This window comes from Penicillium atrosanguineum (genome assembly GCF_028827265.1).
Source record: "Penicillium atrosanguineum strain IBT 20685 chromosome Unknown utg000007l_segment0_segment0, whole genome shotgun sequence".
In the NCBI taxonomy this organism is placed as follows: domain Eukaryota; kingdom Fungi; phylum Ascomycota; class Eurotiomycetes; order Eurotiales; family Aspergillaceae; genus Penicillium; species Penicillium atrosanguineum.
The window spans coordinates 2542172-2565597 of record NW_026623139.1 but is presented as its reverse complement, the minus strand read 5'-3'; the positions used below and the strand labels follow the sequence as shown (position 1 = coordinate 2565597).

The window sequence follows — 23426 nt, the reverse complement described above, 5'->3', positions numbered from 1 at the left end:
TGGCTGGATATTTTTGAAAATAGCTGTGACAATCTACTGCACTTGTTATATAGCCCTTGCTTAATTGATTTGCCTTGATAATGACATGCATTGAATTGATATCTGATGGAGCTTGCGTAGTGTGGTTTGTATAGGGCGGTGCGTAATCGCCGGAAGTGGCTTCTTATCCCCGTGTGGCTCAGCCGCATTTGATGATCCAATTCCTTTGGTACCTGCCTTTTGACTCACATCCAGCTTCAACGCCAGCCTTTTAGCCCTCGAGTCACTGTACATACCATGCGACACTCTTCTTGAAATGTTCACTCGATTCTCACTTCGTGCTCTCCGCGCGCATTCACCCTCAGCGGCGTTGGCGCAACGGTCCTTCACGCAGACCTCCGCACTCGCTCCGCACATCTCACGCGTAACACAAAACGTCTCCCTTCAGTCCTCGCGATGGATTTCAAACCAACCACTTCGAAGACCTACACTAGCCTACCACTACATCCCGGGCGCTCGACCCTCGACCCACCGCGCATTCACCTCAACTTCACACCCAAAGGCCCAATACAACCGCTCGAACCAATACAACCGCTTTAATAACCGCGGCTCCCTCTTCTACACCCTAATTCAAAACTCCAGACCCCATCACTTCGTCATAATCGGCATCGGCCTCTCAGGAATATACTTCTACAACACAGACGTCGTCTCTGTAAGCCCACCCCCACCCCACTACAGCCCACTACAAGCAACTCTATAAATATTGAAATCTAATTCCAAGAAAAGGAAACAGGCCGACGCCGCTTTATCTGCGTCTCAACCGCACAAGAACTAAAGTTCGGCGAAGAAGGATACCGCGAAGCGCTTAATGAAGCCCGCGGGAAGATCCTACCTGATTACCACCCTCTCGTGAAGACCGTGGATCGTGTATTGCAGAGATTAATTCCGCTTGCGCCGATTGAGGGGGCGGAATGGAAGGTCCACGTTATCAAGGATGATGGCATGGCGAATGCGTTTGTTTTGCCTGGGTATGTTGATCTACTTGGTTGATTTGGCGGGGGTTCTGAATTACTGACTCGTTTGATGTAGAGGGAAGGTATTCGTCTATACTGGCATTTTGCCGATTTGCGAAAATGAAGATGGACTTGCTGCTGTCCTGGGACATGAGATTGCGCACGTTGTTGCGAGACATCCTGCGGAGCGGATGAGCAATAGTTTCCTTACTCTTGGGGCTGTTTTTGCGGTTTCGTTGCTTTTTGATGTCTCTGGACAGCTTACTTCGTTTTTGGTCAACCTGATGTATAGCTTGCCGAACTCACGGTCGCAGGAGGTGAGTCTTTTCCCTTGTGGTAAGGTTGAGTTGAGGCTAACTGTTGTTTTAGGCGGAGGCGGATAATATTGGGCTGAGTATGCAGGGTCACTGGATTCATGATTTCGAGATGCTGACCTTTCTTGACTAGTGATGATGTCCAAGGCTTGCTTTAACCCGGAGGCTGCTGTTCGGCTGTGAGTTTTCTTTTTACTTTGTTCAACGGTCTAGACTAATGGTGTACCAGATGGGCTCGGATGCAAAAGCAGGAGAAGGGGTCACCTCCGCAGTTCATGTCCACGCATCCTTCGGTCAGTAAAATTGCTTCTACTGTGATATTTGGTCACTAACGTTTCTATTAGAGCTACAACAGAGAGGAAGCTATTCGTGGATGGTAAGATGCTTGACCTTTTTGTTTTTCGAGTTGCAATTGCTAACTGCTATAGGCTCGAGAAAGCCGAAACCATCTACTCGGACAATGGGTGTGGCTCCCTTGGGAAGTACAGTAAGTTTCCGAGTCCTACCCGTGGAGTTTGAGCATGAACTGACTCTAATAGTGCCGGCCTTCCACGATGCGGCTCAATCGTATAAGCCTTCTTACGGGTGGTGAAGCGATACAACCAATGGAATTTGTGTACAATAGAGTTAACGGAAAATCAATACCCACCTCACATAGAGCGTCCAGATTTATAAAAACCCCTTTTAATGACCCCTTTTCCACCCAGGGACCATCGAAGTAGATAGAAAGCGGGCGGAGAGAATTGGCGGGTTCCCCTCGTGCAAACACCGCAAACGCACCCAACTCCCCGTCGAGCTCCCAAAAATTCCCCGGCACAACAGCGGTCATCAACACTTCCCCTCCACCCCGTCAAATTAAGTCGTATCCCCGGACACGACCTTTGACAATGTCGCTCTCGTTACCTGGGCCCTCCCAGGCCGGTCTCTTCAAGGCCGGCTACCAGAGGTAAGTTCGACCTGCACCGCGTCCCACACCTCCTTATCTGGCCAACCTGAACCATACCCTGGGAATTGAACTAACGCAATTGCCAGCCACGACGCCGAAGATGGAGCCGTCATCCGTAACATCGAAGCCTGCCAGGCTATCTCGCAGACCGTGCAGACCTCCCTGGGCCCCTACGGCCGCAACAAGATCGTCATCAACCACCTGCAGAAGATGATCCTGACCTCCGACGCTGCTACCATTCTCCGCGAGCTCGATGTCGTGCACCCGGCTGCTAAGCTGCTTGTTATGGCAAGTCAGCAGCAAGATGCTGAGATGGGCGATGGTACCAATATGGTTATTGTCTTTGCGGGCGAGCTGCTCAAGAAGGCGGAGGAGCTTATTCGCATGGGATTGAAGACCAGTGATATTGTTTCTGGTTACGAGAAGGCACAGAACTTTGCTTTGAAGGTCCTAGAGGGTACGTGTGATCTGAGATTTGAGATTTGGGATTTTTTTTTCGACAATGAGGGGTTGCGAGTGTGGTCGTGGAACGAATGCTGATTTTTGGGTTTTCTACAGATCTCGAGGTCGATCGACTTAAGGAGATGCGCTCGATTCCGGAACTCAGCAAGGCACTTCGGACGGTCGTGGCTAGCAAGCAGTCTGGTACGGAGGATACTCTGGCTGCTTTGGTTGCGGAGGCTGTTCTGGCTGTACTGCCCAAGAACCCCCTCAACTTTAACGTGGATAACGTCCGTGTCGTCAAGATCATGGGTGGCAGCTTGGAACAGTCTCGTGTGGTTAAGGGTATGGTGTTCGGTCGGGAGCCCGATGGAACTATCAAGCAGGCTCGCAAGGCCAAGGTCGGTGTTTTCAGCTGCCCCATTGACACCTCGCAGACCGAGACCAAGGGAACTGTTTTGCTGAAGAACGCTCAAGAGATGGTTGACTACACCAAGGGCGAGGAGGAGCGCTTGGAGGCCGCCGTCAAGGAGCTGTACGACTCCGGTCTCCGCGTGGTTGTTGCTGGTTCTACCGTCGGCGACCTTGCCATGCACTACCTCAACCGCTTCAACATCCTTGTCATCAAGATTCTGTCCAAGTTCGAGCTCCGACGCTTGTGCCGTGTTGTCGGTGCCACCCCCTGGCCCGCCTGGGTGCCCCCATGCCCGATGAAATGGGTCAGATTGACGTTGTCGAGACTACCGAGATCGGTGGTGACCGTGTCACTGTTTTCCGTCAAGAAGAGGCCAACGCTGTCACTCGCACTGCCACCATTGTTCTGCGTGGTGCCACCCAGAACCACCTCGAGGACGTCGAGCGTGCCATCGATGACGGCGTGAACGTCGTCAAGGCCATCACCAAGGACCCCCGTCTTGTTCCGGGTGCCGGAGCCACCGAGATCCAGCTCGTGGAGCGTATCTCCGCATTTGCCGACAAGACCCCCGGTCTGCCCCAGTATGCCATTCGCAAGTACGCCGAGGCCTTCGAGGTCATCCCCCGTACTCTCGCCGAGTCCGCCGGTCTCGACGCCACCGAGGTTCTCTCCCGCCTGTACACCGCACACCACCGCAACGCTAGCGAGGAGTCCTCCGGAGAGGAAGAGGAGGGCAGCTCATCCGAGGAGGAGGAGCCCTACTGGACCACCGGTGTCGACCTCGAGGCCAGCACCTCCGCCGGTACTCTGGACACTGTCGAGGAGGGTATTCTCGATCTCATGGCTACCAAGAGCTGGGCTATCCGTTTGGCCAGTGAGTCTGCCCGGACTGTCCTCAGCGTTGACCAGATCATTGTGGCTCGGCAAGCAGGTGGCCCTAAGCCACCTGGGCCGAACGCCAACTGGGATGAGGATTAAATGATTGAAGATGGCATGGCTTCGAGACCGTTGGGACGGCGATAGATCTCCGTACGATATCACGAAAAAAAAGGTCGCCTGGTGTGTATAGCAGAGTATGATAATACATCCATACATTGGTCAATGACTCTTCCATTTCAATTTAGAATGTAGTCTCAGGTATTTTTAAAATAGTCCCGTCTAATATTCAATGCTAATAACGATGTTCAGATAATCGCTGCCTTTAGGAGGGCCATTGTATGCGCTTACATAACTATCACGTGACACCGAGATTTTCCCCGAAACTCTTGTCATTCTTTTTGCTCTCTATCGCGGCCGAGCTCTCTCTTTTATTTCCCCCAATAGTGCATTGATTCAATTTCCCTTCCGAGCTCCTCGTTCTCACCTTCGCCATGTCCTTCCCCACCCAGGCCGCAGCCCGCGTCTGCAGACAATTCTCCGGCTCCGTCCGCCCATCCTCCCTGCGCATCGCGACTTCATACACAGCCCGCCGCACACCTATCAGCCGACGATGGGAGTCAACCGAGGCCGCGGTTGCTGCTCCTACCAACCCCAAGATCGCACAGATTGTCGACCAGATCAGCACATTGACTCTCCTCGAGACTGCCGACCTCGTCTCTAGCTTGAAGGTTTGTTGGCCCAATTCATTGATTCGCATACACACGTCCACAATCGCCAATTGAGACTATTCTCCTAGTCTTCATCATCGGACTCTTTCTTCCATGATCCTGGTACTAACATTGATTCTCCTAGACCCGCCTGAACATCCCCGACCTCCCCGTAGGTGGCTTCGCCATGGCCCCCGGCGGCGGTGCCCCCGGAGCCGCCGCGGCCGTTGAGGAGGAAGAGGCCGCTCCCGCCGCCGCTGAGAAGACGCTGTTCAATCTGAAGCTCGAATCTTTCGAGGCCACCTCGAAGCCCAAGGTCATCAAGGAGATCAAGAACATGATGGGTCTTTCCCTGGTGGACAGCAAGAAGTTCGTCGAGAGCGCGCCGAAGATGTTGAAGGAGTCCGTCCCCAAGGAGGAGGCCGAGAAGATCATCGAGACGCTCAAGGCTATCGGTGCGAAGGTCGTTATGGAGTAAAAAGCCGGAGCTTGCAGAAACTCGAGTGTGGACTTGGATGGAGCTGGTTCTGGTTCCAAGAATTGCTCTTTACTTCTCTCCTTTCTCGTTGTTTTCTTGCGCGCGGCTTCAGTCTTGGAATGGCTGGGTTATATCGGCGAGGATTTGAGCGTCGGGGCCCGGTCGTGTGAGAGCAAATGTACATTATACGCATTGTGTTATGGACCCCTGGTACAGAGGGCTCGTTTGGTTAATTGATGCATTGAGCATGTTCAGATACTGTATTTGTAGATTTAAAGATCGAATTTCTGAAAGCTCGCGCTTCGTAGACGTTTAACGTGTATCGCGTTATGCAGACCCATTTCTTGGACCACTAAAGCGGACCCGACGCCGACCTCCGCGATTTCTCACTTTCCACCTCAACCACCACCTTCCACCCACGCTCTTTACGAACCTCGCACATTGCACCCGCAATGATGAGGCCGGCGATATCCCTACGGCAATGGACAAGGCTCCGCCAGTCTTTATCTCTCTCCAGCGCAGCACCAAACTTGCATGCCATCCTCCTCACGCCATCCGCAAACCCTCTCGCTCTCCAAAAGCAAAATCCCGGCTCTAAACGAACATTCCACAACACTCGAGCCCAACATGCGGCGCGCAAAGCGCCAATGTCACCAGCAGCAAGGGCAAAACGAAGAGATACGACCATCCAAAGTTACGACATGCCGGAGCTAATGGGCCGATCTGGGTCTAAGGTCATGAATAGAGATGGATTCTTCATGGCCTGTTTAGGAGACGCATTGGACCCGGATGTCCATGACGCATGGTACAAGCGGCACTTTGACTCGATTCCGTTCGAGTTTGATAAAGCAATTGAAGACGGATTTATCCCTAAGGCGATCAGCTTCAAGACTTTCAAAACCGTGAAAACGAAACTTATGGATGCGGCATTATCAGCTCGGCCTAATGCACAGGCTATTCGGGCGATCTCTGTCGGTAAGTACTCGCATGTCTTCGGTTGTGGTTTATGTCAAGTGGCTTGGGCACTGAACTCGTGATAGATGTCAACGCCGTTTTTCGCATTGGTTATTGCTCAACACGCTTCGAGCCACATCTTCGAGAGTGGATCATTTCAGCGTGTGCGATGGCAAAGGCGCGCATCCCCTTGATTCTCGTCACGAAGAGAGCCATGGAGTTCTCTAAAGTTCCTTCGCGCACTGAATGGACTACCGAGATTGAGAAGCTCGCCGTTCAGGGATATCCTCCCGCTTTGGTGCTGCATGCAAAAATGCTTGGTCTGCGCGGGGAACACAAGGACGCTATCGACCTGCTCGAGCAGGAGGTGTTGCCGTTCATTACTCCTACGCAGCAATTACCCAAGTTCTTCGACGACATTATGCTTATGGGACAGCTTGAGTCACCGTGGCGGTTATACGCGCTGTTTTTGGCGCGATACGACGCCATTCACAATGATCCAGAGGCTCGCAGAAAATCCGACGAGGCGATTAAAACGGCAGCAATAGAGTACCATGATCCCGATGCCTTGTTGGAGTATGCCTTCATGATGATGAATGAGAACAACCTGGACTCGTACGAGGAGGCCATGTTGAAATCTGCCACATCTGGAAATGGCAGTGCCTGCTTTTTCCTCGCCAACTTCTACTATCTTACCTATCATGGGAAATACCCCACCCGCGGCGAGAGGGCGAAGCAATATGCCAGTGGACAGGCGGAACCTTCCAAGGAAATGGCAAAGACGAAGTCATCTGGCCCCGCTTCCACTTCCAAGAAACAATCATCGCAATTGTGGACATGGGTCACTTCATTTTTCGGACAATCCATGAAGCGCGAAGAGTACCGAGCTCTTGCCCAAGATTGGTACCAAGTTGCCTACCACCACGGCAATAAAAGAGCCGCGTTCATGTTGGGCTTGCTGTGCCGCGAGGATGGCGATCTCGCGGATGGATTCAACTACCTCACGGATGCGGATATGGAGAACGACAAGTACTTTGCGGACCGGTTGTTGGAGTTGAAGGCGAACTGGCTTGAAAAGGACTACTCGCCGAAGGTTCCCAAGAGGATGCTGGCTGTGCAGTAGCTGCAGCTGCGTGGTTCAGTTCGGTGCCTGTACATATATATATATATATTTATTTTTTTTTTTTTAAATCTTTATGTATATCCAATGCATTGTCAAAGCTGAATATTTACATGCCATTTATTCGACCTTGTAAATTTTAGAGCAGTTTAAGTTGAGTTTCCTTGCGACGGCGAAGATTCAACACCAGTTTGATCTACCTGTTCGCCCTGATCCTGCACTTGACCCAGCTTCAAGATATCCAACAACTGATCCGCCGTTAGATGATCATTCACCGCTTGCATCCGATGCGCATACTTCAACCTCCCCCTTTGAAAAATCCACTCGCCCCCCTGCTGATCGGCAGGACCACTCTTCTGTCCGCCCCACCCACGCTTCCACCTCTGTTTCAGATCCTTGAAGAGGGCACTGGGAAAAGACTCGCACGCGTATGGCGGCGGATCAGTAAATCCCTTGAAGGTCCGTTTCATTTGCAATGTCTCATATATCTTCGCCGAGGGATCGGAGTAGATGGGGAGTACATCGGAGGTTTCTTCCATATACGGGCCGATCAAAGTGTGGTCACCGCAGCCGATGATAATGACCTGGGCTGGTTTGGCGTGGTGCGGGATTGTGTCGAGCAGCCTTTGAGTAATCTTACTAGATAAGGCGCGGACGTAGTCCTGGTCGTACATGCAGAAAAAGTGGCGGACTAAAATGGTCAAGAAGTCAGTTCAGGCATTCAGCGAGATACTTGGTTTCCGCATATCTATCGGATACCTGGCTGGTGAACTTACCAAAAATAACTATAGTAGTCACTGAATCCCCCTTTCCAGCAACGAGCTCGCCGAATCGCACCGGCGCGCCATTCTTGTCGGCGATTTCGAGCTCATAGGCTTCATGCAGTGTCTCATCGGTTAGGAATGTCGGGTCTGTTGTTACGTTCGCGTTGGTCATATCTCAAAACGGCATGTCGCCAATTTCAAGTGTCGGATGAATTCGATTAAGTTAAAAAAAATCCCCGGTCTCTAAATGTCTGCGGGGAGCAAAAAGGGTTCGCATGGGAAAGCTTAATGGTACATGGTTTTGGAGTCTATATATCGGCAATGACATCATGACCTTCCCAGTGGAGGCGAATTGTGGAGGAAGTTTTGTTTGTGGGATAGCACGTGTAGGCTCTAATAGAGTTCTCAAAAAATTATTAAAGAGATAGATGGAAGTAGGAGGTGGTCGAACGTGACCGTGACTCCTGCGGCGACTTTAGATTTACCCCCGCGGGGTATAGCCTGAAGTAGGAAGATCTGAATATGGTCATAAGAACACTTATTCCTATGTATACATTCGCTCTTTAGAATCAGTCCTACATGGTTACTTGGAGCCTACTATTGCTTTAGCATCTTGACAGTTTGACGCGTTAACAGCCCTTCTCTAATTAGGGGGGTTCATTTCAGTGATTGACTTAGTCAGCGCTCTCTGCCCCCTCCCTTTAGCAAAATTGAAGCTTCTTGGTTCTCAGATCTTACGGCCGCTCTTCACTTGATTTTTTTCGCAATAATGGAACTGTTTCGTACGATCCAGATTAAGCTCATCTACATTATCAATGAACATACAGCGGACTGGATTGGCCTCGAAAGCCTACTTCAAGTCTCACCACGGGTGGGCGCGCTTTTCGCAGACGAACCTAACGACGAGGCTGATTGAGAAGCTATACGCCTTGTTGAATTAATATTTAAGGAAAATTCAATCATGAGTATTAAATTACACTGCCAGTTCCGCATAGTCATTTAGTAACGTCAGCCTTCATTTGCAGATGTTACTTCCGCGGAGTTTATGGCTCGGGACTATCTTCTACCATCCTTATCCTCATCTACTTCGATATCCCAAGTGTGAGAACTACACGCAAAGCGATTGGGCAAATGATTTCAGTTTGGCTCTTAACGCTCATATCGATAAATTTGCCCTGAATGTAGCACATGGAGACTCGGTTGACAGTCCGGTATCGTCAGCTGCGTTTACCGTGGCTAACTCTGTGGGCTTTAGACCCTTCTTTTCTTTCGACTATGCGGGCAATGACGCCTGGCCCTAGGGTGGTTAGGAGATGAATATATAGGAAGGCATATCCTACCGTGATCATCTGGACGCGGAGGGCTTAGAGGCTAATTTCTGCCTTTATAGGTGCTTTTTAGTTAAGGCATAAACAGACAACAATACAAACATATAATGAAATGGGGATGGCTCGATGGCTGTCTGGCAACGCAGACTGGACAACAACAACCAATAGATAACACACCAACAACCAACTCGTAGTGTAGGTCGTCCTAGTGGAGATCACAAGTGTCCTTGGTGAGGCCGTGAGGTCGTACGGGTTGGGTCGTGGGACCGTACGAACAATCCTGAACGCAGCAATCCTAAATGAGGCCGTACGGTTTTCCGACTGTGTCCATATGGAATGTACTTAACGCGGCATCATGAATCAAAGAATGTAGTGACAACTGGAATGAATTGGGTAGATGCTGCTTCTGTGTCTCCCCTCCCATCCTCATGTAGAAGCCATTGCTTACGCCCAAGATATCTATGACACCTCAGGCCGCAACAGTATTCATTATGTCATGCGTTCCACCACTACAATAAGTAATAATTCTTTTTCCATCTCCGAGGGGGTTTCATGCGACAATGGGTGTCCGCATGAATATACCCCGTCTACGGGGAAAGTGTTATTCTTGATATTATTGTGTTATTTGTATATGTTTCCCTATATATACTGTCCATCCAGGGATTATGATACTATAGTTTTCAATATCACCAATGAGGGCGACCGCTTTTCGTGTTTGACAATCAGTTCCGCTCACGTGTTCGGATACCGAACCGCAGTCCGCAATCAACATGTACCGGGTTGATTAATGTCATGAAGCGACAGTGCTTATATAATTCACTACCGCTTTCCTCGAGGTTCCAGTCTGCCTTCTAGCTGTCAATATGCTATTACACCCTCTATTCCCACCGAGAAGATCATTTAAACGGGCGTCCACATTTACCTCTTTAGCTCTTTGTCGATGTTTTTCTAGTTATCTCTCTCGAGCTTTCGTTAAACTCTTATCTAGAATAATGTGTATTGTATTCATGATTCAGCTGTATGCAAAAGATAACTAGATTTAGCCGAAGGCCCCTCCATATCATATAAATCTAAATATTCCGCCACATTATATTAGGATTGTCGCTAATTACCGCGGTAAACATGAGCTACATGGCAAATGTCTAAAAAGTGTTCAATACTGCAATTTAAAGTTTGATAGCTAGGGAAGTTAAGAAACCTTGATGCAAGCTTTGTTGATAATTGTTTTGTTATCAGTGTACCTCAAGGTAGTAAGAAGGCGTGGGGTAAGTGGGTACCTTGCACGGCCAACGGGATATAATGTCCGACTTGGGGTATTCCATCCAAAAAAGCCCAGCCTAAATATGGATCCCCACCTTCCAACAACCATGGAGCTTCTTGTATATTGACAGTCCACTCATATCACCACGTGAGCGGGCCGCATCCCGCAAAAGCTATCATGCAAGCTATCATTGCAACGGGATTTATAAACCGGCCCTCGCCCCCATGCAGGGCCACCCAAAAATGGATCTCGCATTCCACGATTCCAGTTCCCTGAGATCATTCCAAACCGGAATCACAATGGACACATATGATGTTGCAGTAGTAGGACTCGGCGTCCTGGGAAGTGCAGCAAGCTACCAAGCGGCTCTCAAAGGCGCCAAAGTCCTCGGACTCGAGCAATTTGAATTCGGACACGTCCAGGGCGCATCCCACGACACATCGCGCATCGTCAGAAAATCAAATTCCGAGCCAGAGAATGTCAAGCTCGTCAAATCTGCTTATAAGGACTGGGCTGAGCTGGAGAAGCTCACTTGTCAAAAGCTGTTGACCACGACCGGGGGTCTTTTCTTCCTTCCCAAGGATGCTCCCTATCCTATTGATAGCTATGTGAAATCTCTCCGTCAAAATGATGTTCAGCATGAGGTCCTGGACCACAAAGAGGTGAACAGGCGATGGCCTCAATTCAATGTCCCAGAGTCTGTCGAAACGGTATATGACCCGGACAGCGGTATCGTCCACGCCGCGAAAACTGTAATGGCGATGCAGAATCTCGCACGCTCGAAGGGCGCTACTTTGAAGGATCATACTCGCGTGGACCGTGTTACCCCCAAAGCCTCCGGAGGGATCGTGATCGAGACATCAAAGGGGACCTTCTACGCAAAAAAAGTGATTCTCACAACCGACGCATGGACGAATAAGCTCCTCGCACCACTCGGCGTGCACATACCTCTAAAGGTAATGCAAGAACAAATCACATACTTCAAGCCAACGGACCCATCTGCCTTTGATCAAGAGAAATTCCCGGTCTGGATCTGGGGCGGTCCGCAGACTTACTACGGATTCCCGACTTACGGCGAGCCAACCATTAAGGCAGCGCACGACCAGGCAATGAATCTCATGACTCCCGAGAATAGGACCTTTGTGCATTCCCCGGAGTTGTTGGAGGAGTTGTGTACCTTCCTTCAGGGTCTAATGCCTGACCAGGGTCGCCAGCCTCTTCGCACTATCACCTGCCAGTATACCATTACACCGGAGCGTCGGTTCATTATTAGTCCTTTGGAGAAGAACCGGGATGTTATTGTGGGACTTGGTGCAGCGCATGCGTTCAAATTTGCGCCTGCTTTTGGACGCGCTCTTGCGGAGCTGGCTGTTGATGGGGAGACTAAGGAGGATATCTCGAAGTTCGGGATCCCGAAAGACTCGAGTGGGATCAGTAAGCTCTGATGTTACGAGTGATGCTTGTTCATGACCTGTTGATAGTTGGTTTGCTTTGTTGAATACAATACTCCGGAATAAGCGGGGTTAGTGCCTCGATCAATGCCTCTTTAGACCCGTCCATAAAGATAAAAAAGGCTAGGATCAATTTTAAAGAGAGTCTTTATGCAGGATTATCTTAAAGCATTGAAAATATTCACATAATTCTATTTGCTATTACTCGTTATATCATATCATCAATCGCAGAGCATCTATCACCCAGCACTTGAGCAATTTCCCCAAGCGGGACGGAATCTAGTTCTTCAACAACACACTACGCTGACCCTCAATAACAGCCTTCGTAACCTCATCCAAGGAGCCCGCAGCAGCAGCGAAGAAACCAAGGAACGCTTTGCTGGGAGCCAAGACACGACTCAGATATTCGGGGTGGAACTGCACACCCACGAACCAGGGGTGATCCTGAATCTCAATTATCTCCATGCGCTCACCCTTCTCGTCCTTTCCGATGAAGGATAGACCGGCCTTCTCGAGGTCTTCGACCATCTCGGGATTGACTTCGTAGCGGTGACGGTGGCGCTCGGAGATTTGGGAGACATTGGGACCGTACAGGGCGCGAAGGCGGGACCACTCGGTGCCCTTTTGGAAGATAGAAAGGTGTTTGCCCAGACGCATGGTGCCGCCCATTTGATCCTTGTTGACCTAGGAAGTTCATTAGTATCTAGTTTATCGTTGAGACAGTGGTTGACATACCTCGGGCATGTAGATTATAGCGTGATTCTCAGCATGAGGGTGCAGCTCCTCGCTTCCAGCATCCTTGATGCCAGCTACGTTACGGGCATATTCGATGACGGCAAGCTGCATACCGAGGCAAACACCCAGGAAGGGGACCTTCTTGGTACGGGCCCACTCGATAGCCTTGATCATACCAGTGGTAGCTCTGGTGCCGAAGGCTCCGGGAACGAGAACACCAGCCGCAGTGCAAACGGCGTGCCAGGCCTTGTGGAAGGCGGCCGGGTTAGACTGGAGGACTTCATCCTCGAGATGGGATGAGTCGACCCAGATGACCTCGACCTTCTTGTGGCAGTACATAGAAGCGTGCTCGAGTGCCTTGGACACACTGATATAAGCGTCCTTCAGAGCGGTGTACTTGCCAACAAGCGCGATTGAGACAGTATCATGAAGGTGATCCTGGCCACGGGCAAGCTCGACCCAGTCCTTCCACATGCGACCGCCCTGCTCAATCAGCTTGGCGGGCCTCTGGAGAGACGTGAGACCGAGGTGGTCGCCAATTGTATGGATAAGCTTCTGCTTCTCAAGAAGGATGGGGACGTGGTATGTCGTCGTAACATCATGGACCGCGATAACCTGCTCGGTATCCATGGAGCACATGTTCGCAATCTTCTGAATGGTACCATCCTCGAGCGGGCGCTCGCAGCGACAGGCGATGAGGTCAGGGTTAAGACCAGCGCTTCGAACATCGCTAATAGCACGTTGGGTGGGCTTCGTCTTCTGCTCACCGTGAATCACAGGCACATAGGAGACGTGGATCTGAACGAAATTGCCCTTGCCGGCGCGTCGCTGCAGCTGGCTAATAGCGTGAATGAAAGGCGCGCTCTCAATATCTCCAACAGTTCCACCCAGCTCAATGATACACACGTCAGGCTCGGCGCCAGACTCGTCAACGGGGATCTTGGCAACGCGCTCAATCCATTCCTGGATAGCGTTGGTGATGTGGGGAACGACCTGAACGGTCTTGCCGAGGTAGTGGCCGATACGCTCACGCTCGATAACCGACTTGTAGATCTTGCCTGTGGTAATGTTGTGATCGCGAGTGAGGGTGGTGAGGAGGTAACGCTCGTAGTTGCCGAGATCGAGATCCATTTCGCCGCCATCGTCCGTCACGTAGACCTCGCCGTGCCTGAGGATCGCAGATTAGTAAATAAAACGAATCGCGCAAGCCGGGAGTACGGCAGACTTACTCAATTGGCGACATGGTACCCGCATCGATGTTGATGTAAGGGTCAATCTTTATGCTGGTGACGGTGAGACCAGTGGTCTTGAGGAGCAGACCAGTGCTGGAGGCGATAATGCCCTTGCCAACACCGGAAATGACACCTGTGCATGGTTCAGTGATACCGTTGAAATCCGACTGACATTTCCAAACTTACCACCAGAGACCAAGACGTACTTCATTTTGGCGCGATTGATCTACGAACTGAAGAATATCGGGGCAGAAAAAAAAAGAAAATGCGGCGGAGAAAAAGTCGCGCCGCACGCTAAGCCTGATTCGGCGACCCCAGAGTTACCCACGATTCCCAGCTCGAAATACTTCTCTTTTCTCGAAAGTTATGAAGATGTTGCATCCTATCTATACTATAGGTTCAGATAAATCTTCATTCACTTAATTAATGGTTAGTTGGAAACCGAATGGAATAATTAGAATGCTGAGAGATTCCTCTCACGCGTAGATTGAAATTTACTGATAGGGCGATAACGGGCAGCCCCACCATACTATGCCGAGTTTTAAAGTATAGGAAGCTTCTAAAAAGTATACTTCAAACAGGCGCTTGAAGTATTACCATGCAATCTGTCCATGAGGAGGAGACTTAGAATCGGCAGGCGGCGCTATGTATGACAAGCTATGCTAAGTTATTGATTCGATCCGACGACCCGACGGAAACATCCTCATCTTGATTAGTGTCTAAACTTATGTCATTATAAGGAGAGTATGAAACCGCGGAAAGACATAGATTGTCAAATAGAATACCGAGTTCAAATCCGAAGTTGCAGCTCTAAATACCACATGATAAACTAAGACCAAGAGTCCTTGTACAGCTTGCTCTTGCTCGTGGCCAGCTGAGCAACCGAGGTCAAGGTTGCACCTCCCAAAATGTCAAATACTGCCATTTCAGATTGCAATTCCTTGGCAAACCAGCTCCGCAGCTCCACTGCAACAAGTGAATCTACTCCATACTGATGCAATGGCTTGTTGGAATCGATGTCCCCAACGGCGATCGACAGAGCTTGAGAGAGCTTATGCGCAATAGCTTCTGTAGCCAGCGCAGTAGCGCTAGCCAGAGACTCGGCCTGTTGAAGGGAAGTACTGACTGAGCTGGAGGCACCATGGCTGCCACTGCCTGATTCGTGGGCCGTCAGGTGCCGGAACATCGGCTTCTTTAGCCACGATGCCTGTGTTGCGCTTGGAGATAGACCCACCGTGACCTGGCAATCCGAGGTGCTTTGAAGAGTAGCCTGAGGATCACAGTAATAGTCCAACAGGGCATGGAGTTGAGATTTGGTCACCGGTTCCAGGCCCACATTAGCAATCAAAATCTCACGCAGTTGGGCATCCTCCGCAACAGCGCCGGCAAAGTCGAACACGCCTAGATCGAGAGCGGTCGCTTTCTCGCCCAGTCCCACCCGATAACGAGCCAAGGCATCTTGGAAGGTGTTTCCAGCGGCATAGTTAGCTTGTCCAGTTGTTCCAACAAGGCCAGAGATAGACGAAAGCATAATGAAAAAGTCCATTTCGCGCGGAAGGTGTTGATGGAGGTTCCAGGAGCCTTGAACTTTAGGCGAGATCGACTCATGCCATGACTGGTGAGAAATATTCTCAAAGAGCGCGTCCTATAACAGTCAGAAGTGCATAAGAAAACATCATACGTCAGTAAAGGCTTACCCTCAACACCATGGCCGCTTGGATGCATCCTTTGATGGGAGGCATTTGAGATGTACACTCCCGGAGGACATTCTGAATTAGCGTTTCATCCGACACATCACATGCTGGAGCTACCACTTCTACACCTCTTTCCTTCAGAGAATTGATCAGAACACGGCTCTTCTCTCCCTGACCTCCTGAACGTGACAGAAGCAGGAGATGACGGGCACCCCGATCCGCTAGCCAATTTACGATATTGCTTCCCAGTCCACCCAATCCTCCACAAACGACAAATGTGGAATTGGGGTCCAAGCAGTAGGTGGTTTTAGTATTCAACACCGTCTGCATATGAGTTAGCTCTGGGGCACGACAGTAGATTTAGCGAAAGACGCTTACCGTCACTTGGTCATTTGGACGCATTTCCAGTACCATTTTACCCACATGTTGCCCACCTTGCAAAATCCGGAAAGCTTTCTCTATCTCACCCACCCCATGCTGATGGATGGGCTGAGACGGGTGCAGCTTCCCTTCCTGCACCAACGCGAAGACCTTCTCTAGAGCAGCGGCACACACTTCAGGCCGCTCGACTGACATGGCGGCGAGATCAACACCACTATATGTCACATTTCGAAGGAACTGTGCCATAGGAAGACCCTGGTTTGACAGTATGTCCCTCTTGCCAATTTCAAGGAATCTGCCGTAAGGCGCCATACACTCCCAGGATGCAAGCAAACTCTCTCCGGCCAACGAGTTCAGAACGACATCAACACCTTTGTTGCCTGTGCGATGCTTGATAGCATCCGCGAACAAAGTCGTCCGACTCGAGAAGATGTGCGATTCGGGAATTTGATAGGTATCCATGAGGAACTGCTTCTTGCTTTGAGAGCCGACAGTCGCGAAAACGGTTGCACCGACGTTTTTCGCAATCTGAATTGCTGCTTGACCGGTGCCACCTGTTCCCGAGTGAATCAAGACCGACTCTTTGGGTTGAATGCGTGCGACATTGTGCAGCGCTACATATGCAGTGGCGTAGTTCACTGGTAAGGCTGCTGCCTCTTCGAAAGAGATGCCGGTAGGAATCTTCACAACAGGTCCATTTTCTTGCACGCGGATTGAAGTCGCGAAGCAGCCATCTCCGAGTGCAGCAACTGAGTCTCCAACTTGGAATCTTGAGACAGCGCTACCTATTCGACTGACGACACCTGAACATTCGGATCCGGTGTGGCTCGCTTTCAATTGCCCAACTGCAATCAAGACATCGCGGAAGTTGACTCCTGCGCACTTGACCTTGACTTCAATCTCATTCACTTTCAGCGGCTTGTGTGCAGGGAAATCCTCTATGAAGTTGAATCCACTGATCAGGCCTGGGGAGGTGGCATCTAGTTGTAGAGGGATTTGACAGTCAAAGTTCTGGACTTTTTGCTGTTGCTTGCTGGCTTTTTGTGACATGACCTCATTGAGCTGGCTGGGAGTGACAACTCGTGAAATGTGAAGAATACCGCCCTGCTCCAGGTATTCCGTGTCCGCGTCTTTGGCTGCTCCTGAAATTAGGAATTGAATCAACTTTCCAATTCGCTGTGGGTCTTCGGTCAAGCCTTCCACAGACTCAAGGGAAAGAATGTGCAGCTTGCGCCGTCCATCTTCTTCCATCAAGACGCGAAGTAATCCCTCAGCTAGGCGAAAGTGTGGCTTAGTTGGCAGGATCCCTCCTCCCTGGGTGATCCACAGCCCGCGCAACGTCGAGGAGAGAAGGGATTGTATTTGTTCGAATAACTCTTTTTGGATATCGGTCAACAACGGACGTTGGAGCTCGACAATGAAAACACGCAGGGTTTCCTCGCTTCCTTGGCCTTCGAGCGCCTCCTTGACAGAGATCGCATGCACAGGGGGACATTCAAGGAACTCGCATTGTTTGGCGATTGAACTTGCCTGAATAATCTGATCGGCCTCGCTCGGGTCGTAAACAATCTCAATTGTAGAAAATGAAGAGTTTTTCTCATCCTCAATGGCAGTAGAGATCATCAGGCTGCACTCCGAAATGGTGTTGCTGGAGTCTGGTAGCATGATATCAACACCAGAGTATCCGGTGTGTCTCAAGAGCTCATCCCATTGACTCTCATCAACAGAGCGCCCTGATAGGCAATGTGAATCCGAGTCTGCACCTTTAGTATCTCTCATATCGACAGTAAAGATCAAGGCATTGGCTCACCTTGCCACCATTGCTCCAATAAGCCGAATACGAAAGTTGAGCGACCATTTGGGGTAGCCCCGTCGTACAAAACGAGTTTACCATCGCTAACAGGTCAGTCAATTAGAGGAAAATCGGCGTGGGTGTTGTTGATGACTTACGACTTCAAAAGCTTTCGTGCATTTTGCAGTGTCACTTTGAGAGTGGAAGTTTCACGGGTGATCTGTCGGAACTGTAAGGAAGTGACATAATCAAAGCGAGAAGAGGACATACCATCGATGCCACGACCAAATCGTATACGCCACATTCAAGGCCTTGAGTTTCAGGATCCTTGCTGATATCCAAAACTTTGAAGCTAATCCTATCCTCTCCAGCGAATTTTGTCTGGGCTTTCGCAACGTTGTCTGGCGATGCATCGGTGTAATCCAGTCTCCCGAAACGTGAGTCCTTTTTGTCATTTCCCAAAGCTTCTACGAGAAGCTCGGTCACTGAACCAGAACCACCACCGATCTCCAGTACCGTCATCTTAGGATGGCGATGAGAGAAAAGATCGAGGTATTTGACCAATCCACGGAGACCGTTGGATTGATTGACCTAGTTTGTTAGAAGAGAAACACAGCGACATGGGAGAGGTACGACTCACAACCTCATGATAGGCTTCAGTTAACATCTCTCCGGTCTTCAAGTACTTTGAAGGGTCCAGTTCACCGGATATAAGCTTAGTCAGATTCTGGGCCACAAAGGCATACAGGTAACCTTGTTTGGTTCCTTGAACACGATACTCGACTTTTTGAATATAAATAGGATCAGCTAGGCGGTCCTTCCATCCATCAACAGCGATTGTCAGCCGGCCATCTTCAAGCAGCTTCTGACGATTGATCAGCCAGTTATGGTACTTCTTCAGATGCGTTTGGGAAGCTTGTATTCCGCTCTCTGACATGTGAGCGAGGGTTTCCGTGAGTCGCGCTGCGATGAGGAAGTCCAAGTCATTGCAAAGACTATTGTGCTCAGCATCACTGGTAGATTCTATCTTGCACAGCTGGGTGACTTCAACCTCACTCAGTAGATTCAGATCTGGCTTCCACTTAATCTGATGACAGAGACTATCCACAGACTCCCCAGCACTAGCGATCATATCTGTTGTGCTGACGATATTCATGCGAAGGCCTCGGACAGAAACCAGTGTTTTCTGTAGACTGTCATCGAGTGCCACAATGCTGGTAGCAGGGCCGAGGAATTGCGACACTTCCGCACATGAGCTGCATGTATTGAGACTCTGAGAGAGTGTCGCTTGGCTATCCACCCACAAACTGTCGATGTGAGTAGGCACAGCAGTGGGAATATCATCTGTGTCTGAGGGAACTGCTCCCCAAATAGATGTTTGGAAAACACAATCCAAGGTAGTTGGGTGGATTGTATCTCCCAAGGAAGACGAGAAGTTCCGGACAACGGCCGTCACGTCTGAACCAACCTCACTGAGGGACAACTCTGACACTAGTTGAAACGCTGTGCCATAGCCATATCCGGATTTTGACAACGTATCGTACATCTTCTCGCCACTCATTTTAGAGCTGCAAGCTTTCAAGGCAGCCGCATGGGCTTTAAGTTGAGACTCCTGGAGTTCCACTGCCACTGCTTCGTCCAACTCCTCCTCCTTGTCACCATACATAATTTGGATAGAGCCTGTACAATTCTCGGTCCATGTCTCGTTTTCCAGGGTGCAGACCTTAAAATCGAACCACCCTGAGCGTTTGGACTCCATATTCTTGGCCGGGCGTAGATGGAAGCTGGTCTCAATACCCTGTGCACTCGATGGGATGCGAATCGCCGCACGGAATGTCACATCCTGCACATTGAAACCAGAGATTGGTCTTCTCTTATCTGCCATCTGCTTAGATGCCTCGATGGCCATAACAAGCATTCCAGCACCCGGGTAGAGGATCGTTCCATTGATCTATTGGCTAATTAGTGATCCCTTCCATGGGTATTGTTCAACAAAAGCTGCTCACCTTGTGGTCCTGGACCCATGGCATTTCGGACACGCGAATGATGTTCCTCCACCGACCTTCTAACGAATTCTGGTTTGGATCGGAAAGCCCCAAAAGATCATTCCGAGCAAACTCTCGCAGGCGGTGATTCCTGCTTATCCTGCTCTCATGCCAGTATGACTTTTCATGGTTGAAGGGATATTCTGGCAAGTCTGGCAGGGCCTTGCAGGTCTGATCACTCTTATTCAGCAATGAAAGTTCGATCGGATATCCAGCGGAATGCAGATCACCGAAGACAGAGAAGGCAGTATCAACAGCGGACATATTCCGCACCAACAGAGATAAGTACTTGACAGACGAGCCTTTGTTCATTTCCTTCAAGATATCCATACAAGCACCCTGCAGTACGGAATGTGGCCCGAGCTCCAGGATGTGATCGATCTTGATTTTCCTGCGATGGCTGCCATCCAACGCATTTTGAGGATCCAAAGATGCAGAGCAGAGAGTTGCCAGACCCTTAGAGAACCGCACAGGGGAGATCATATTGCGTACCCAGTGAGACGCTTGACAAGGCTCGTCTGGACTGATCCAATCGCCGGTGATTGAAGAAACCATCTGTGGCCGTGTACCGGGTGCCAAGCAACTTCCTTCCAAATCACCCAGGGCTGCTAAGTACTCAGACGCAATTTCCTTCATCTGAGCAGAATGGTAGGCCAGATTGACCTTGAGTCTGCGAGCAAAAATCTTGTCCCTGTCAAGGTGAGCCTTCAGCGCATCGAGCTGAACCCCTTCGCCAGAGATCGTCACGCTCTTAGGGCTGTTGATGCACCCAACGGTAAGTCGAGGGACCTCAAACTTGGCACTCGCCGCTTCGATATAGGGCATAACCTCATTCTCGGAAAGCGCAACTGCAAGCATCGAACCTTTCATCTCGGCGCATCTTTCCAGGCGACTGCTCATGTTACCCCGGTAATAAGATACTTTCCAGGCTGAGCGTCTGGATATCGCACCGGAGCAGTATCTAAAAAAACCGTCAAGAAGATTCCCCAGTGGAAAATGAGTTTGACTTACGCAGCTGCAACCTCACCAGAAGAATGACCCAGCACTGCTTTGGGGATGATGTTGAAAGAACGCAGGAGATCCACCAAAGCAATCTGCAGAATCGTGCATAAAATCTGGCTGTACTCGGTTCGATTGACATTTGACTCAGTTTCGGATTTTTGGAACTCATCTGCAGCACATCAGTACAGCTTTCATCTTACATCCTGGATCTAGATTACGTACCCACAGGGCTCCATTCGCATCCCAAAGTCTGGAGGTATACTCCGGCTTCTTCGATGGACTGGAGGAATACTGGGTACATATGGAGAAGCTGAAGTCCCATGGCGTACCATTGGGCTCCTTGCTATCACCCATTTAGTAAGAGGACACAGGGCCAAGGAGGAAATGCACTTACACCGGAAAAGATCATGGCAAGATTAGGTGATTCACGGGACTGACACGTTGGGCCGAATCGGTCTCCCAGTGTTCCCAAATCGTCTGACGGCCGCGCGATGGCAAAAGTTCTCCATGGTAGGTGCGTCCTTCTTGTGCCCAGAGTATAAGCTAAATTTTGTAAGAATGCTTTCTTGTCTTCGATGGACTCTGTCGAGAATAATGACCTCCAGATATTCTGGACGCGAGGGATGCCTGCTTCATCTGCTGCAGACCAGACAAGAAGTTTAGGTGCGTCACGTTCGGCCAATCCATTGATACCATTTGTGACTGGGTGATGTGTGGAATTTGAAGCAGAATCTCCATTGCAGGAGCTTGAAGAAAGCGACAGGATTGTGTTGTGATTCCCTTCCAATTGATTGAGACGAAGGGAATGATACGCATCATCCAGAACAAGGTGCGTGTTGGAGCCTCCATATCCAAAAGAGCTAATGGAGGCTCTTCTTAGTCCATCTGTGGGCCATGAAAGAGCCTCTTGGGGGAACTGGGACGGTCAGGTCCATATCTTAAGACAACACACAGCTCTACTTACCTTAAGGTTCCAGAATTCATCGTCAACCCTAGGATTCAGATTCTGTAAATTTTCACTGTTCGGCGGAATGACACCCTTTTCCAAAGCGAGTATGACTTTCATCATTCCAGCCATGCCACTGCCCCCTTCCAGATGCCCGACGTTTGACTTGATGGATCCTCTATGAGACACGTCAGCTTGTAACCATTGAAGAAATCAGCGCACGTACATATATAACGGCTCGGCCGGCGAACGACATGAGCGGAAAACGGAACCAATGGCCTTGGTCTCAATAGGGTCTCCGATAGCGGTTCCTTTATATGTTAATCTCTAATCCCGCGTTGGTGGAATCAACAAATTCTTACCGGTTCCGTGCGCTTCAAAATACCGCGTCATTGCCACGTCGAGACCCGCTTGGCGATAAGTTTCCCGGATCAGCGATGCCTGCATCTCAGAGCTAGGTTGTGTGATTCCCGGGGTCTTTCCATCCTGATTGGATGCAGATGCCCTGATGACGGCGCGGATAGTGTCTCCATCCCGCACTGCATCTTCCAGTGTCTTGATCACTAGAACACCTACACCTTCACCGCGAGAATAACCGTTTCCACATCCGTCAAAACTAAAACAACGGTTTTCTTTGGATAGAAGACCTAGATTATCCATCATCAATGTTGTTTCCGCGGCTAAAAGAAGGTTGACACCCATCGCAAGTCCCTGTCGCCGCTCAGCATCAAATTCAAACTAATTTCTGCAAAATCCCACTTACCATGGAAGACTGGCCGCTCCAAATAGACTGACAAGTGAGATCAACAGCCGTCAAACTGCTCGAGCAAGCCGTGTCGACAGTCGCGCTAGGACCCGTCAGGTTAAAGAACCAACTGACACGGTTTGCCAGCATGTTCGACGTTGACCCGGTGATATCGTATTTGTGCATGTTCAAAGGATCTTTCGCTTTCATCATCACCCAGTCATGCCCCGAAGATCCTGTGAATACCGCGGTTTTAGATTTCGCGATGCGCTGCATCGGGATTCCGGCATTTTCCAGCGCATGAAAAGCCGCCTCGAGCAGCAGCCGCTGGGGAGGCTCCATGGCCTCGGCCTCAGCAGCGGTGATAGAGAAGAAAGGAGCATCGAAGCGACTCAGGTCGTCTGTTAAGAAGTGCCCGCCACGTATTGAGAGGCTGTCCAACCGGTCCATCTCTGGACGGTAGTGGGCGTCGATGTTTAATCGGTCCTGGAGGAACTCTGTCATGGCGCAGCGGCGCGCCATTATCATCTCCCAAAAGGCTTCCGTGGTGACTGCATCTTGAGGAAACCGGAATGATAGCCCGACAATGGCTAGTGGTTTGGGCGATTTCTCGATTGATTCTATCATGGTGGTGGTGGCTGTTGGGTGGGCTGGACTCTCAGATTGGCACTATCCAAGAGGAAAGATTGAGGATTATACAGGAATTGAAAGGTTTCTTCGTTTATTTTGGCTGCTCAGAATTATAAAGCCACCTGTTGCCTTTGGTCTAGATAGGTCGCTTCTTGCATGAAACGGACTGGGCAC

At 50.1% G+C, this 23426-nt stretch overlaps 8 protein-coding genes across 8 annotated transcripts; 5 read left to right on the top strand and 3 right to left on the bottom strand.

The window, feature by feature from the left end:
* Positions 1 to 295: 295 nt before the first annotated feature.
* Positions 296 to 1898, top strand: N7443_009159 (M48 family metallopeptidase; the record flags this gene model as incomplete). Its single annotated transcript, XM_056889215.1, has 9 exons — positions 296 to 691; positions 766 to 1007; positions 1069 to 1309; positions 1362 to 1386; positions 1440 to 1485; positions 1536 to 1599; positions 1651 to 1682; positions 1735 to 1793; positions 1846 to 1898. 9 exons carry the CDS (start codon positions 296 to 298, stop codon positions 1896 to 1898), a joined length of 1158 nt encoding a protein of 385 aa, XP_056738517.1.
* A 295-nt stretch (positions 1899 to 2193) lies between these two features.
* On the top strand, positions 2194 to 4086 carry N7443_009158 (chaperonin-containing T-complex subunit CCT8; the record flags this gene model as incomplete). Its single annotated transcript, XM_056889214.1, has 4 exons — positions 2194 to 2252; positions 2339 to 2709; positions 2811 to 3361; positions 3418 to 4086. 4 exons carry the CDS (start codon positions 2194 to 2196, stop codon positions 4084 to 4086), a joined length of 1650 nt encoding a protein of 549 aa, XP_056738516.1.
* A 392-nt stretch (positions 4087 to 4478) lies between these two features.
* N7443_009157 (mitochondrial 54S ribosomal protein bL12m) lies at positions 4479 to 5172 on the top strand (the record flags this gene model as incomplete). Its single annotated transcript, XM_056889213.1, has 2 exons — positions 4479 to 4715; positions 4840 to 5172. The coding sequence occupies 2 exons, from the start codon at positions 4479 to 4481 to the stop codon at positions 5170 to 5172; spliced, it is 570 nt and encodes a 189-aa protein (XP_056738515.1).
* A 452-nt stretch (positions 5173 to 5624) lies between these two features.
* N7443_009156 (uncharacterized protein) lies at positions 5625 to 7249 on the top strand (the record flags this gene model as incomplete). The annotated part of the gene is made up of 2 exons (XM_056889212.1): positions 5625 to 6147; positions 6288 to 7249. The coding sequence occupies 2 exons, from the start codon at positions 5625 to 5627 to the stop codon at positions 7247 to 7249; spliced, it is 1485 nt and encodes a 494-aa protein (XP_056738514.1).
* Positions 7250 to 7395: 146 nt separating this feature from the next.
* On the bottom strand, positions 7396 to 8182 carry N7443_009155 (peroxiredoxin-like family protein; the record flags this gene model as incomplete). The annotated part of the gene is made up of 2 exons (XM_056889211.1): positions 7396 to 7937; positions 8023 to 8182. 2 exons carry the CDS (start codon positions 8180 to 8182, stop codon positions 7396 to 7398), a joined length of 702 nt encoding a protein of 233 aa, XP_056738513.1.
* Positions 8183 to 10898: 2716 nt separating this feature from the next.
* On the top strand, positions 10899 to 12044 carry N7443_009154 (uncharacterized protein; the record flags this gene model as incomplete). The annotated part of the gene is made up of 1 exon (XM_056889210.1): positions 10899 to 12044. The coding sequence occupies one exon, from the start codon at positions 10899 to 10901 to the stop codon at positions 12042 to 12044; it is 1146 nt and encodes a 381-aa protein (XP_056738512.1).
* A 285-nt stretch (positions 12045 to 12329) lies between these two features.
* On the bottom strand, positions 12330 to 14228 carry N7443_009153 (uncharacterized protein; the record flags this gene model as incomplete). The annotated part of the gene is made up of 4 exons (XM_056889209.1): positions 12330 to 12734; positions 12786 to 13953; positions 14015 to 14150; positions 14204 to 14228. 4 exons carry the CDS (start codon positions 14226 to 14228, stop codon positions 12330 to 12332), a joined length of 1734 nt encoding a protein of 577 aa, XP_056738511.1.
* Positions 14229 to 14846: 618 nt separating this feature from the next.
* N7443_009152 (type I polyketide synthase) lies at positions 14847 to 23291 on the bottom strand (the record flags this gene model as incomplete). The annotated part of the gene is made up of 15 exons (XM_056889208.1): positions 14847 to 15662; positions 15715 to 16035; positions 16090 to 17864; positions 17903 to 17988; positions 18043 to 18113; positions 18155 to 18475; positions 18525 to 19835; positions 19891 to 20890; positions 20941 to 21100; positions 21154 to 21274; positions 21326 to 21847; positions 21896 to 22055; positions 22104 to 22188; positions 22240 to 22588; positions 22641 to 23291. Coding segments are annotated over 15 exons (7749 nt in total), but the record flags the coding sequence as incomplete, so codon positions are not given.
* Positions 23292 to 23426: the final 135 nt, after the last annotated feature.